The sequence below is a fragment of the Rhincodon typus genome, chromosome 30 (genome assembly GCF_021869965.1).
Source record: "Rhincodon typus isolate 14 chromosome 30, sRhiTyp1.1, whole genome shotgun sequence".
Classification (NCBI taxonomy): domain Eukaryota; kingdom Metazoa; phylum Chordata; class Chondrichthyes; order Orectolobiformes; family Rhincodontidae; genus Rhincodon; species Rhincodon typus.
Window position 1 is genome coordinate 21,899,499 of NC_063361.1, and position 16,615 is coordinate 21,916,113.

Sequence of the window (16,615 nt, forward strand, 5' to 3'; positions counted from 1 at the left end):
TAAAAAGGACAACACTCTAATAATGACAACACATTTTACCTCAACAACCACCTTGCATCATCTAAAACAAGTCGTGTTTAAAAAAAAAGCTGCATTTATATAGCACCTTCCTTGACCTTTGGATGCTTCAAAGTGCTTTGTATCTGATGATGTACTTTTCAATTATAGTCACAAACTGAAATAGATGGAAACTATTTCACTATTCTGCGCCTATAATAGTTTACATTCACGCTGCTTCTCCATTTTAATTCTGTACTCAGTGTGGATATTAATTAGAAATGAGTCTACATTTTGTTCAACACAAAGTGTTCTCCTACTCATTCGTGACTGCTGACCTCAAAATGTTCGGGCGGTTCACTAAAATAAGGATGGGCAAGTGCCTCGTAGGTGGATGCTCTTTGATCCGGATTGAAATGAAGGCATTTCTGAAAGATAAGTGGGAAAGTAAAGCAAAAGTGGTTAAAATTGGCAAACCATAACAAAGGCTAAACATTAAGAAAACACTTTCCTCTCATAGGTGATATAGAAAATACTTTAGTTAACAAAAGCAGTACAATATATTGGAAGCAAAACAACGTGGATGCTGGTGATCGGAAATAAATACAGGAAGTGCTGGACAAACTCAGCATGTCTGGCAGCATCTGTGGAGAGAGAAAAACACATTTCAAATCCAAAATTATGACTTTCCAGAGTGTCAAAGTTCTGAAGAAAACAAATCTCAAACTCGAAATGTGAACTCTGCTTCTCTCTCCACAGAGGCTGCCAGATCTGCTAAGCTTATCCAGCAACTTCTTGCTTCTATTTCAACAAGATGTAATGTTGTTTTGAACCAGCGGAGCTAAAGGTTTACTAATTGCCTTTCATGACTGCAAAGGAAATATCACTTGAATAGTAATCATTGTTGTAAAGATAGCCACAGCCACACAAAGTCACACAAATTGAGGTAAATGATTACTTAATTTACTCTGGTGCTGGTGAGTGGATGATGAGTGGGACCCCAGCCTTGCTTCAATTAGTGCCTTGGGATCTAAAGGCAACTTTGGCAGGGACCCTTACTAGCTGGTGTGGGAACAGAATCCAAGCTATGGGTGTGATGCTACATTATAGACCAGTGATCAGCCAAATGAGCTAACAGACCCTCCACCACCCCCTTCCCTAATGACCTATAATGTCATCTTATGATGCTGCCTCATCTTTCCTGTCTTATCCTACAGGGGTCACCCTGAAAAAGAAGCATACCACAAACTTTGATTGTATGCATGTGGTTTAACCCAATCAAAAGTCTGTGCTTTTTTTTCCCATAAGATATTTTACAATCAACCTGTCCAAAGATGTTTATGGAACTTCAACCTACGTGCTCCAGGCTCAAAGACAGCAACACTACGACTGCATCACAAGAGACCTAGGAAATTAGGTGCTTTTTGTTTTGCAAACGTTTGAAACAACTGGGGGCACGGCCCATTACCTGACATCTGATTACACTCACAGAATCCATACAGTGTGGAAGCAGGCCATTTGGCCCATCGAGTCCACACTGCCCCTTCAAACAGCATCCCACCCAGACCCATACCCTATTCCTGTAACCCTGTATTTCCCATGGCTAATCCACCTAGCCTACACATCCGTGGACACTATGGGCAATTTAGCACGGCCAATCCACCTAGTCTGCACATCTTTGGGCTGTGGGAGGAAACCGGAGCACCCGGAGGAAACCCACGCAGATACAGTGGGAACGTTCAAACTCCACACAGACAGTCACCCGAAGCTGGAATCAAACCCGGGTCCCTGGCGCTGTGAGGCAGCAGTGCTAACCACTGAGCCAATGTGTCGCCCTTTGGATGGTTAAAATTTAAACTTCTTCACAACATTTACAACATTCCCAAACACATTTTGTTGCTTCGGTGCAACTTTTGGGAGCATAATTATGAAATTATATATTTAGTTTATTTGCCTCCAATACAATACCTCCACCAGGTGGCATGGTGGCTCAGTGGTTAGCACTGCTGCCTCACAGCACCGGGGACCTGGGTTCGATCCCACCCTAGGGTGACTGTCTGTGTGGAGGCTGCACATTCTCCCCTTGTCTGGGTGCACCAGTTTCCTCCCACAGTCCAAAGATGTGCAGGCTAGGTGGATTGGCTATGTTAAATTACCCATAGTGTCCAGGGATGTGTAGATTAGGTGGTTTATAGGGGAATGGTACAGGGTGGGATGCTCCTGGGGTCAGTGTGGTTTTGTTGGGCTGAAGGGCCTGTTTCCACACTGTAGGGATTCTATGAAGAAGTTCTATGTTGGCGAGCTGCAATGTCAAGGGGAAAAAATCAGATGTACTAAACACTTGACTTTACTTCCAGGGGAAAATTCTGGATTGGCAATGGGTACTAAGGAGTCAAAGAGGTGGTTCCCTTTAGATAACAAGGTGTAGAGCTGGATGAACACAGCAGGCCAAGCAGCATCAGAGGAGCAGGAAGGCTGACGTTTCGGGCCTAGACCCTTCTTCTGAAGGCCTGGTGGCCTGTTTAGCCTGGCTTACTGGGAACTACACTAGGGAGACAGAGGAAAATCTGCCCCAATTGTGTTCACTGTGTTTTGAAGTACTGGAATTCCCTGTTTCTAACTTTTTTTTTGGCTAATTTAGTTTTAATGGCTGTTGTTTAGGAAGTTAAAAGGAAAACTAAAATGTTGCTGTGCATTGTCCCCTCTGCATGAGAGCTCTGTTCATTCTGTAGCTCAGAAAGGTCCTCCAGTGGCTGCACTGGATACTGCAATATCCCACTAACCTGGTGACTCAACCATTTTTATTGCATTTTATTCTGGACCAGTATTGCCTCAAGCAAAAAAAAACACCTTCTTCCTCTTCTCCACCACAAATTGACCGTTATTCCTGTAAATCCAGACCGATACTGAGAGCAGCTGAACACTAATCGCCTAAACGTTATGTTGTCTCTACTTCCAGTTAAAATCACTTAAACAAGCTGAATACAGGAAAAGTGGGGGAAGAGGAGCATGTTCAAAGTGTGATGGATTTGAAAACCACATGGCTATGTGACATATATAACACAGAAGACATGTCATGGCACTGAGGGGAGGGGAGGGGAGGAGCAAGTGGAATAGACTGAAGAAATGAAGACAGTTCAAGAGTTAAATAACCAACAGCAGAGGGAAAGTCAATAAAAAAGTTTTCAAATGAAAATGATTTATTGTACTGGAGCTTTATTATCAATGACACAAGGCAATCACTGTGTGGATCATTGTGAGGATCACTGTGTGTATATGTGTGTGTGTATGTGAATATGTATGCATGTCTATGTGACTGTGTAGGTGTATGTATATGACTGTCCGTGTATGAGAATGTGCATGTGTGTACATGAGTGTGTATCTGTATATATGAATGTGTGTATGTATGTGAGTGTGTGTGTGATTGTAGGAGTGTGCATGTCTATATGTGTGTATATATGAGTATGTGTATATGCGAGTGTATGTATGAGTGTGTGCATATGTGTGTGTCCATGAATATGTGTTTGTGTATATGAACATGTGTGTGTGTATGCGTATATGTGTGTAATAATGAACGAGTGTGTATTTGCATGAGTGCGTAGGTGTGGACGTGGGTGTGTGTGTGTGTGTGTGTGCATCTGAGAGTATGTGTATGGTTGAGGAGGGGGCAGTGAATAGAAATCAGGCGTACACAGTAAAACTAGAAAGAAGATTATATCCAACGATTTGTTTAAACCTGGTTACTCTTCTACATTGTGCCCCCAGTAAAAGTAAGGTCATCCAAAACTTTATTGCTCGTGTCTGAATTCCCCTATTAGTCCTATGCTCATTGGCTTAGACCAGGACCCAAACAAGCAATATCTCACTTTTAAAATTCTCCTCCTTATTTCCAAATTCTCCTGTGACTTCTTTCCCATCTCTGAAATCTGTTACATCTTCACAACCCTCGGAAATATCTGAATTCCTCCAATTCTGATCTCTTGCACATCCCTGATTTTAATTGTTTGACTACTGGTTGCTATGCCATCAGTTGTCTAGGTCCCAGGTTCTGGGATTTCCACAAGACGTTACATTTGTTTTTGTTTTATATCATTCCTGCAGCATAGCTTTCTTATCTGGAAGGGCTGAATGGCCTGCTCCTGATCCTGCTTTCTATGTTTAGGAGGCAGCCAGATAAATGTAAGTTACTATTATTCAAACAGAACACTAAATTATCAGAGATAACAAGGTGTAGAGCTGGATGAACACAGCAGGCCAAGCAGCATCAGAGAAGCAGGAACGCTGATGTTTCGGGCCTAGATCCTTCTTCAGAAAACTTGTGATTTTCTGAAGAAGGATCTAGGCCCAAAACATCAGCGTTCCTGCTTCTCTGATGCTGCTTGGCCTGCTGTGTTCATCCAGCTCTACACCTTGTTATCTCAGATTCTCCAGCATCTGCAGTTCCTACTATCTCTGAAACACTAAATTATCAGACAGGCAAACTCACAAGTAGTAAGTCTTTTCCCAATGAGTCAATCTGAGGCAGTAAATCTTCAATTGGTTTTAGAGGCTTGGCAGTAAAGGAGCTGTAGGGCAGTGGAGCATCTGTAGGCCATTCCTCTTCATCAGGAAGACCGAGCATACTGTGAAGATAAGGCTAAGGTTACTCCAAGTACAGCAGCTCATTAAAGACCTGTTAACGATGTGGTTAGTGAACGACCACTTTCAACGCAAATAACCCTGCATACTGTTCCTCGTGAGCTCACCAACTAATTCTCTTTTAACTGCTTTGGTTGAACCTGCCTCGACCATACTCTCACGCAATGTATTTCACACCTTACTTCCTGCTGTATGAATATAGCTTTCTGTGCGTCAATTTGGCTTCTTCTGTCAATTGATTTGTACCCACGCGCCCTTTGTCCTCTATCAAATCTCCTCTGAACGTTCTTTTCCAAGGAAAGCAGCGTGGGCTTTATTTAAGTTGCACCTTTATTGTCAGTCGATGTGAGCATCAGCAGAAATGTGGATTCACCTGTTTCATATTCGGTCCAATCAGAAATTCTTGTGATTTGTGGTGCAGGGGACTGGGGTGGTTAAAGTGTCCGTTCCGGGCCAAGTATTTTTTTATATTTGCTTATGGAACAAGCCCTACGAAGGAGGGGACTAATTTTTGTGTATTCCTAATAGTCTCAGAGAAGGTGGTTGATGGGATGTGATTGCTGTTGACTAGCACTTATTATCCATCTCTAATTGCCCATGAGAAGGCGGTAGTGAGCTGCCTTCTTGTAACACTGCAGCCCTTGAAGTGGACTAACACTCACTGTTCCAGGATTTTGATTCAGCGACAGTGAAGGAATGGCAATATATTTCAAAGTCAGGTTTGGAGGGGACTTGTGGGTGGTGATGTTCTGATGTATCTGCTGCCCTTGTCCTTCTAGGTGGTACAGGTCATGACTTTGGAAGGTGCTGTCAAAGGAGCCGCGGAGAGGTGCCGCTGTGCATTCTGTAGATGTGTGTTAGTAATAGCAACAGTTAACTTTTAATGTAGCCGATGTGGCCAAATAACCAAGTTGCTTCATTCTAAATTGAGTCAAGTTCCAGACAAGTCTTACACCACTGACTTGTTCCTTATAAACCGATGTTAGGAATCAGGAGATGAGTTGCTCAACACAGAATTCTCAGCCTCGGACCTCCTCACGAGGAGAGTAGCTGGTATTTGAGATTCTGGTACATAAACATACAATTTAGAAACAGAAGTAAACTCGCTGACCTACTCCTATGCTCAATACATTGCATTTCGAATTCCATATTTACTCCAATGCCCAGTGACCCATGATTCTCTTGTCTAACAAGAGTCTTTCTACCTGCATCCTAATAATATTTCATTCGACGATGTGTTAATTCCAGATACCAATCTAGCAAACCTCTTATGAAGTGCCTCCAAGGCAAAAAGTTCTAAACGAGAGTTGAAACATTAATTCTGTTTCTCTCTCCACAGATACTAATAGGCCTGCTGAGTTTCTTCAGTGTTTTGTGTTTGATTCTTACTTTTATGCTCAATTCCTCTTGTAATAAAGGAAAGAATTCCTTTAACCTTCTTAATCACTTGCTGTACCCGCACACTAACTTTTTGTGACAATGCACCAGAACACAGACTCCCCTGTACCTTAGAATTTGTCAAATATTCTCTAAGTAATGCTCTTTTTTAAATTTTTCTTGCCAAAGTGAACCATTTCACATTTTCCCACATTACACTCCATCTGCCAGATTTTTGCCCGCTCACTTTGTCCATAATCAGTCTGCAATCTGTGCCCTCTTCACAACACATTTTCCTACCTAACTTTGTGTCATCTGCAAATTTAGCCTTCACTCCTCTCATTCAAGTAACTAAAATACACTATAAAATGCTGAACTCCAGCACAGACTCTTGACGGAGTCCACTTGTCATATCCTGCCAATCAGAAAAAGACCCATTTTTGCATGTGCTCTGTTTTCTGCCAGCCAGCCAATCTTCTATCCTTGCTAATCTATTATCCCCTGCACTATGAGCTTGTACTGTGGGTAATAACTGGTTATGTGACATCTTGTTAAATGCCTTCTGGAAATCCAAGTACAGTATGCCTACAGGTCTCCTTTATCCACAGCACATGCTACTCCTTCAAAGAGCCCAATAAACTAGTTAAACATGATTCCCCTTTGATGAAACCATGCCAACTCTTCCTGATTACCTTGAGATTTTCTAAATTGCAGACATAACCTTCTTAACAATCGATTCCAAAGCCCTTCCACATGACAGCCATCGAGGTAACCGGCTTCATAGTTACATTTGCTACTTTCAGATCTGACAGAGCCTTTCCAGAATCTAGTGAATCTTGAAAAATTAACACACAGTATCCCATTAGTCATTTCTTTTAAAGCACAGGATGAAGCCTAGTGTCTGTTAGCCCCCACCCCCGGCCACAGCAGTTTATTCACTACTACTTCCCTGGTGACTGCACTTTTTACCATGTACCTTTCTCCCCTCCATCTTCAATATTTATAGCAATTACTCTGAAGCTGAGACAGAAGCAAAATGCTTATTTATTTCATCTACCATTTCCTTATTTTCTACTCTCAACTCGCCATCTCACTTTCTAGAGGACCGACACTCACTTTCCTTTTTATTTAACTGTAGAAGCTCATTACTATCTGTTTTTATGTTCCTAACTAGCTTCTTCTGATACTCCAATCTTCTTCTCCTCTGCCGTTCTTGACCTGCTATTTAACTTTGTGCAATTATATGTATGGCAGCATATCACAGTGAAAGGTTAAATCTCATTAACAGCAATAGACAGTATTCTTGGGATAACAAGGAATAAACTGTAGGGGGTCAGAAATATGCAAGAGAGTCTGACAGCATTACAGTAAAGATAAGTTAATATTCTAGACTTAGAATAGCTGCCAGGCTGTAAAAATGAAATTCTTTCTCAAATAAGACTGACTGCAGTGACAGAGTAAGAGTACCGGAAGAGGGCATTATGTCTATGCTGGTTCTTTCAAAGAGGTGCCCAATTTAGACTCCAACCCTAGCCTTTTCCCCCGAACCTCATAAATTAGTCACGAGGGTTTATGCCGGTTAACTGCAACCATCACTATCAAACTGTATTACCCGCTGAATGGGCAGGGAAATGATAGAACTCCACGGGTAATTTATTATCAGCACTCATCATGTTTGAGCCCTGGGTTCTAACAAAATAAATCATCTGTGGATCAGTGTGATACTTACTCAAATATTTTTTGCAGTTGATTAATATCTGAAATCCCACAAAGAAAGGGTCTAAAATTAAAAAAAAAGTCAAATAATGAGATTCTTTTACTGTTAAATGCGCAACATTTCTTACTTCTCCTTCAGTCCCTGTAGATATTAAAGTACATCTTTCTTTGAATCTCAACATCATCGAATTCCTGAATAATTGTCGCGTTTTCACTGCTCTGCACAGTGTCATGTCACTCAATGCCCTCCATGTAATGTAATTTCCTCTAGCTATGCTTCATCTTTCAGTCTCATTCACCCTTTTTACCCTCTCGACAGTTAATCTTTTTTAAAATATTGAATGTATTTAATTGTATAGATTTCAATTCTATTCACTGACATAATGTCAACCTCTTGTTAAGAGCAGACTGTTACATTTTTCTGTGAAACAATGATCAGAAACTCACATTCTTTAAACTGGTTGTTTTGCTTCAATCTGTTTTTGGATTAAGTTGCCTGTGGAGTGGCATGGTGGCTCAGTGGTTAGCATTGCTACCTCACAGCACCAGGGACTCAGGTTCAATTCCACCCTCAGGCAACTGTCTGTGTGGAGTTTGCACATTTACCCTGTATCTGTGCGGGTTTCCTGTGGGTACTCCAGTTTCCTCCCACAGTCCAAAGATGTGCAGGCTAGGTGGATTGGCCATGCTAAATTGCCTGTAGTGTTCAGGCATGTGTAGATTAGGGGGGTGGGTCTGGGTGGGATGCTCTGAGGGTCAGTGTGGACTGGTTGGGCTGAAGGGCCTGTTTCCACATGTAGGGTTTCTATGGTTATAACTGCAACCAAGATTAAAATAGTTCAGCCTTTTGCAACAGCAGGGTGAGCTCCAATCTTAGCCTGATATCAGTTAAGAATTTATCACACAAATTCTAATTTCACAAAATCCTTCCAATCAAAGCTAGTTAAATTTTGGGCTACAGTACATTTTCTCCTTTGCAATGTTTCCTACAACATATCAGAGAACGAGGTTACATGGAATTATAATGGAATACAGGATGGTGTTACAATGTGGCACAACCCAGGTTATATGATAGAGTGCCAGGTTCCGTCAGGTTTATGGTGTTTTAAATAATGGAATTATTGTATGGTAGAGACAAGAGTTAACTGTCTTTATTATATGGCAATATACTGCATTTACATAGTGTTACATGAATCTAGATAGAGAACAATGCTACATGAGATTGTATTATTCAAAACAGCAAGATTATGAGGTTCGATATGGCAAAAATACAGGGTGACAAGACAGAAAAGATAGGGCAGAGAGGTGGGCACGTACAATACAGTAAAGACTGGAATTATGGTACATGCAGCAAATGGGTCAGATCTCCCATAATGAGATCACAATGGATCAATAATATGGCAGAAAATGGGATTACAGGGGGTTTACAGTATGCCAGAAGATGGGGACACAATACGGCAAAGGATGAAACTATAAAGATAAGGTTGCCATAGTCCTATCGGACGACAGGTGTGCTCTCTCAGTAGAGAGGAAGCTGACGGGCTTCCCTAGGGGTCAGCACACCTCAGGCAAGGAGAGAGTTTGAGAAAGAGAGTGGTCCATAGTAATCTCAGCTGGGGCAGGAGCTGAACATGTGCAGTTGGCATCACTCTGCATCACAAACCAGGGCACCCATGATGAAACTATGGTACGGCAGAGAAAGGGGGCTACATTTAGGGAAGAAATCTATGGGAATGGATTTGACCCAGCACAGTGCAAGAACTTAGGAATTACAATAATAAACTGCTAACTTTACATCGATTAGAATGTTACAAGAATCAATAACTCCCCAGATTAAATTTAAAGGCATCAAAGACTTAAAAGGGAATACTCATGGACACAAATCTCTGACTAAATCCCTGCATTTATCATCAGTAAGCTAACTGATATTTTACCTGAGTTGAAGCATTTCAGCAAATATGCAGCCAACACTCCAAATGTCAACAGCTGCTGTGTATCGGGAATACAAAAGCACTTCGGGTGCTCTGTACCACAGAGTAACAACCTGAACAAGAGAGAGATCAGCTCAAACAACTTCTCTTCAAAACAGATTTTAAGCTCTGGTAAGCAAAACAAAACCACTGGATATCAGGGCAGGAATGGATCTGGGGCGATGGGGTGCTGGCAGAAGGGGGAAGCTAGTTGAAAATACAAAGACATAAATGGCAAATTTTTTTACACAGAGGGTGGTTCGCATGTGGAATGAACTTCCTGATGAAGTGGAGGAGTGGATGCGGGTACAATTACAACATTTAACAGACATTTGGATGGATATATGAATAGGAAAAGTTTGGAGGGATACGGGCCAGGAACAGGCAGGCGGGACTAGTTTGGTTTGGGATAATGTTCAGCATGGACTGGTTGGACCGAAGGGTCTGTTTCCGTGACTAGGTATTTTCATTCCCACATTTAAAAAATGGAGGAATCTGCTTCAAAGACAAGAGAGGGCTCCACCTATATTATAATAAAGATTCTCAAATGCAAATTTAATCAATATGATTAAATCAAACAGTTTCACGCCTGATAAGCCAAGTAGTGTGCTTCTTTAGAGGAGCTAATTTTAAGAATGCACAAATGCATCAGTAAAGCCTCAAATGTGATTTTAAGAACAGGAGGAATTTTTTTGTTGGCTATATTCCGTTTTTGCATTAAACTTTAATAAACACAGGAAATGTATTTTCTGGTTATTTTTACCTTTCCCATCGAATAAATCCATTACTTCCTTTCACTACATCCCTAAAGACCCACTTAAGTCTATGAACTCAGCATGAAGTGAATCGCTGCTGTACGCCTGCTTCTTGTGAGTCTGTTATACGCCTCTGTGTGTACTGTGCAAAAATATATGGCAGGGAGCATCAGGAAATAAAGTCTCCTGGACTTAATGCAGAACGCGGATTTATTCTAATTGAAGCATGTTTTTTTGGACATTTCGGAAGTTCTTTCTCACCAACTGACAGATCTGCAAGTGCTGAAGTGACAAGTACTGGGTCCACTGTCTGTTTTACCCTTTCATGGTCTACTATTGGTCACTTATCTATAATGTATTGAACTTGTGATGTTGCTATACATTTCTCTTGTCAAGAAAGGGTGAATTATCCAGGGAAGTACTTCTGCAATAGTCTAGCCTTGTCTACAGTGAAACTCCAGTCACAATTTCCCAATCTATACACTATCCTGACTTGGAACTTTTTTTTTTAAATGTTTACTACCCATTTACTACCCATCTCTAGCTACCCTTGACAAGGTGATGCTGAGCTGCCTTCTTGAACCGCTGCAATCCACATGCTGTAGGTACACACACAAAGCCCTTAGGGAGGGAGTTCCAGGATTTTGACCCAGTGACAGTGAAAGAATGGCAATATATTTCCAAGTCAGGATGTGCGTGGCTTGGAGGGGAACTTGCAGGTTGTGGTGTTTTCATGTATCTCCTACACATGTCCTTTTACAGGCAGGTCGTGGTGGGTTTGGAACTTGCTAAGGAGCCTTAGTGAATAACTTCATTGCATCGCGTAGATGGTATACACTGCTGTTACTAAATGTTGGCGGAACAGAGATGAATTTTGTGGATGTGGTGCCAATCATGCAGGTGGCTTTGTCCTGGATGGAGTCAAGCTTGAGAGTTGTTGGAACTGAACTCATCCAGGCAACTGGGGACTATTCCATCACACTCCTGACTTGTGTCTTCTAGATGGTGGGCAGTCTCTGGGGAGTCAGGAGGAGAGTTATTCACTGGACTATTCCTAGCCTCTGGCCTGCTCTTGTTACAACTGGACACTGACCAGTGGATTCTCCCCACTCCACCCATTGATTCCAAAGGACTAGTTTTTCTAGGGTTCTTTGATGCCACAGTCAAATGCAGCCTGATGTCAAGGCAATCACTCTCACCTCACCTCTCATATTCACCTCTTTTATCCATACTTGAACCAAGGCTGTAATGAGGTCAGGAGCTAAGTGACCCTGACAGAACCGTAACTGAGCATTTGTGAGCAGGTTATTGCTAAGCAAGTTCTGCTTCAGAGCATTGTTGATGACACCTTCTGTCAATTTGCTAATGATCGAGAGTAGACTGATAACAGAGATAATTGGCTGGATTGGATTGGTCCTGCTTTTTGTGCATGGGACACACCTGGGCAATTTTCCACATTGTTCGGGAGACGACAGCATTGTAGCTGTACTGGAACAGCTTGGCGAGGGGAGCAGCAAGTTCTGGAACACCAGTCCTCAGTACTATTGTCGGAATGTTGTCAGGGACCACAGACTTTGCAGTATCCAGCATCTCCAACTGTTCCTTGATATCACGTGGAGTGAATTGAATTGGCTACTGGGCCCTTCCACCTTGAACAGGGGAGGTTTTGCTACGAGTGGGAGACTGAGACAGGGCTCTTCTGTGATTAAGTGGCCCTAGTCAGTTTGCTTCCAACCTTGATGGGCTGCATTGAATCCAACCTCAGTGTGTCCATTTCATGGTTTGGAGATCAAGGCTGATCCTGGAACATTTTCCTTGAAAAGGCTCTGTTTACATGAAATCATTGCTGCCTCAACACACCAAGGTACCACCAAGCTGTCAAGGGAAACAGGGGTCAGTATATTTCGGAAAGAACTCACCACAGGAGTCAGTGCCATGTTGAAACTGTATACTCGAGCCAGACCAAAGTCTGCTAACTTCACCTGGCCACTGTTTGAAACCAGGATGTTTTGTGGCTTCAAATCTCGATGCACCACACGGTTTGCATGGAGGAAATCCAGGCCTCTAAACAGTTGCAGCATTATATCCTAAATGCATAATGATAAAACTGTTAAAAGTGAAGAATTTTGAAAAGAAAATTACAGTGTAGTTTCCATGTTATGTACAGGAGTATGAAAGGTTATTGATTGTGGGTACATTTGAGAAAGGCTAGTAATTACGCACTTTCTGGAACTCAGGATGGAAAATCCTTAGTGGCCGCATCCATTTCTGGAGTTTGTGAATTTATAGTTCGCTGACCCAATCTGATCTCAGAAAGTGCTCTCAATATTCCAATGTCTTGTAGCTTGGCAGAAAGGAATTCCAGACTGGTATCTCTGTCACTGGCTAACTATTTCCCTGAATGGCACTATTATGATTTCAGTTGATGGTGTTACCCGACATTCTAATCTGACTTGACAGATTTTTAAAAATTTTATGAGGTGGTCTATCACTCAAACCCAAGTACACAATGATACAGATTGTGTTTTAACATTAAAACAAAAGTTTACTATGCAAAATAAAAGATAAAATAGTAAAAAAAAAACAAGGTAATTACATATGACAGAATTTGAAAGACTTTGGGGTGGCACGGTGGCTCAGTGGTTAGCACTGCTGCCTCACAGCGCCAGGGACCCGTGTTCAATTCCACCCTTGGGCAACTGTCTGTGTGGAGTTTGCACGTTCTCCCTTCGGCTGCGTGGGTTTCCTCCGGGTGTTCTGGTTCCCTCCCTCAGTCCAAAGATGTGCAGGTTAGGTGGATTGGCCATGCTAAATTGCCCATAGTGTTCAGGGATGTGTAGCTTAGGTGGGTTATTGGGGAGATGGGTCTGGGTGGGATGCTCCAAAGGTCAGTGTGGAGTTGTTGGGCTGAAGGGCCTGTTTCTGCACTGTAGGGATTCTATGATCTATGAATCATTCAGTAAGTACCATCTAACCCAACACACCCATCACTTTACAGAATTCACACAGCAGAGACAATTCCCTTCTCTCTCAAAACTGTGGTTTTGTCTGAGAGTTTGATAGCCACTTCCTTGATCATTCACACAACTGAGCTTAGACTTTCTTAGCCTCGAATAAACCCTTCAGGGTTCTAAGCAAACACTTCTGGTCTGGAATTTTGAAACTACATCCTTACACTGAGGTGGGACTAGTTCAGTTTGGGAACATGGTTGGCACAGACAGGTTGGACCAAAGAGTCTGTTTCCGTGCTCTATGACTCTATTTTCTGAATTATCACCTTTCTTTAGGAAGAGTTTTGTTTTTACATCAAGCCCAACCAGGTCTCTGGTAATTGAAAACGAAGGCTTTCTAAGCTATTCCCCCCTCCCCCCCAAGCAACAAAAAAGGCAATTCCTGATCCTTCTGACTAAAACCAAGCTAATGCTCTTCAATGTTTATTCTGTCCACTGTCCCAATGAAACAAATCCCCACAATCTTTCTGTCATATTCATTTTTTTTAAAATTCAAGGTTCCAGAAATGTTGACAAGTTAAAATCCCTCATTCACATAGACAATAACCCACATGCCCACTAGTTCAAAATCCAAGCTCTAAAATAAATGATATCAATGTGTGTGAAAATTATAGACCTTTTATCTTACATATACCTGTCATTAACTTCAGTTGTAGAAAGGCCTGAATTTTGCCATAGTGGGAGAATTTATCTGCCTAACAGTGACAAAATGAGCCTATTAGCATGTTTAGAGAACAGAATCACCTCAGACCTGGATATCTCTACAGGTATTCTTCATAGTAGTGTCTTAAACTCAATCACAGTGTCCCAGAGTCGTACAGCACGGAAACAGACCCTTCGGTCCAACCAGTCCATGCTGACCAAGTTTCCCCAAACTAAACTAGTCCTATTTGCCCCTGTTTGGCCCATATCCCTCTAAGCCTTGCCTATCCATATTCCTGCATCCACTTCTTCCTCCAGCAGTTTATATTCCACAAATGAACCACCCTCTGTGTGAGGGTCCCTTTTAAATCTTTTGCCTCTCACCTTAAAAATATGCCCCCAAGTTATCAACTCCCCCACCTAAGGAAACAACCTTTGTTACTTACCTTATCTATGCCCCTCATGATTTTATAAACCTCTATAAGGTCAGTCCTCAACCTCCTACGCTCCAGTGAAAAAAAGTGCCAGCCTAGCCATCATCTCCTTATAATTCAAACTCTCCAGCAGCATCCTTATGAACTGGCACTCTCAATAAACCAGCAAAAATCATATACTTCAAATACCAGAATTATTATCGTGATCTCCATGATGTCTGAGTAGTCAGTTGAGGGTGTGACTTAGAAGGTTCTCTGCCACTAAGTTTTATTTAAGGCAAACTTGCATTAATTATACATCAGTGATGTGTATACCCCCCTGCATTACGTTTCTATCACATAATTGTGTGTTTTTACACTGATTATGTGGACCTCTTGATCAACCAGAATATTTGATTAACCGGCACACTCCTGATCCCATGGGGGCCAGTTAATAAAAAGTTTGCTGCAATATCATTTATTACCATTTACATTTCCTTTTATTACAGATCTCAGACACTAGCTTAGATTGTTAAGTGTCTGTTAACTGGGATATCCAAGCGATTCTGGTCCACCCGCTGCCATCAAAGGCAGACCCAAGAAGCCCAACATCACGGAGTTTTGGGCCTCAGCTCTTGAGATCTTCGGTGTCAGACAAAACGCAGTGAAGTGTCTTTGGGGTTTGGCAAAGGCATCAAAGGGTGGCATAGGATTCTCACACTGCCATTTTTCCAGCACATAAAGAATTCTGAAGATAGAGATCCAAAACCATTCTGCTAAACAGTAGTGAATATAGTCCTAACTGATCCAACCTCCTTTCATACACCAGTCCTGTCATCCCGGGAACCAGTCTGGTAAACCTTTGTTTCACTCCCTCCATGGCCTGAACTGCACACACTATACTCTATATTAGCACATCCTTGTGATCCAGACATTTTCTTTTGGAATAGTTGGATTGGTTGTATGAGGAGCAGTTCGATAAGAATCCTTGCGAACCTCTCTGGAGGACCTTTTTGGACTAGTCCAAGCACCTGAAGTGGCTTCTCAGCATCCTGGTAGGTCTTCTCAACAATCTACCAGGTAAGAAAACCAAAAGACCTAAGGGCAGAAGCAGGCCATTCAGCCCATCTGCTCCACCATTCCATGAGATCATAGTTGATCTGATATTTCTCAACTCCGTTTTTCCTGCCATTATCTCCTAATTCTTGATTCCCTTCCTGATTAGAAATCTGTCTATCCCAACCTGAAAAGGTACTTAAGGACCCAGCCGAGACAACTGTCTGTGGTGAACAATTCCACAGATTCACCACCTTCTGGGAGAAGAAATTCCTCCTCATCTCTGTCCTAAATACACAGACTCAACTGGCGCAAGAAAAATGAGTACCAGCTCAAGCAAGAGTGGGGCAGGCCTCTTAAACTACAACATTCAGTCTGTAAATAAGTGGCACAAATGCAATGAGATCAGCATCCATGAGCCAAGCAATCACTGGCTATCAAGAAATGAGGCAGCTCTTTCAGTGGCTTTGTGGGTTCTGAAGGAAAGCTTTTATAGCCACATGCATTCTGATAGCACCATGTATTCTGAGAAAACCAGCCATTCTGGAGAAACGGCATACCCTCTTCTTTGCTCAAAAGCAAACATTCCACATTTCATAAGCTCCCTGAAACAAAATGCACTTCTTTGAGTTGTACGATAGCTGATCTCTCAGGGATGTGTGGAAAGTGCCACATCTTTGAATGCTGAGGACCAACGGCATCGGCATTTCCACAGTTAAGTTTTGGCAGCATCTGGACTGAGGCTGTTGGCTGATGGCACTTGCTCCGTGAATTATCCACACACACACACACACTCACACACACACACACACTCACTCTCCCTCACATACACACACACTCTCCCTCACACACACTCTCCCTCACACACACACACTCACTCTCCCAGACACACGCTCACTCACTCACTCTCCCTCACACACGCACACTCACTCTCTCCCTCACACACGCACCCTCACTCACTCTCCCTCACACACGCACACTCACTCTCTCCCTCACACATGCACACTCACTCTCCCTCACACATGCACACTCACTCTCCC

The 16,615-nt window shown here is 42.3% G+C and overlaps 1 protein-coding gene across 1 annotated transcript; it reads right to left on the reverse strand.

Annotated features, from left to right (window-relative positions):
• Window positions 1-225: 225 nt before the first annotated feature.
• On the reverse strand, window positions 226-14,570 carry LOC109920140 (cyclin-dependent kinase 6-like). Its single transcript, XM_048614413.1, has 6 exons — window positions 14,553-14,570; window positions 12,373-12,540; window positions 9,663-9,772; window positions 7,742-7,792; window positions 4,484-4,619; window positions 226-425 (listed from the first exon to the last, which is right to left on the reverse strand). The coding sequence occupies exons 1-6, from the start codon at window positions 14,568-14,570 to the stop codon at window positions 318-320; spliced, it is 591 nt and encodes a 196-aa protein (XP_048470370.1). The 3' UTR covers window positions 226-317.
• Between the last annotated feature and the right edge of the window lie 2,045 nt (window positions 14,571-16,615).

Bases quoted from the DNA above. Each gene is read 5' to 3' on its own strand.
- LOC109920140 (XM_048614413.1), bottom strand. The intron at 9,773-12,372 runs GTGAGTTCTTTC...TCTCTTGTTCAG, and splicing joins ACATGGCACTGACTCCTGTG to GTTGTTACTCTGTGGTACAG. The intron at 4,620-7,741 runs GTAAGTATCACA...TTATCTTCACAG, and splicing joins CAACTGCAAAAAATATTTGA to TATGCTCGGTCTTCCTGATG.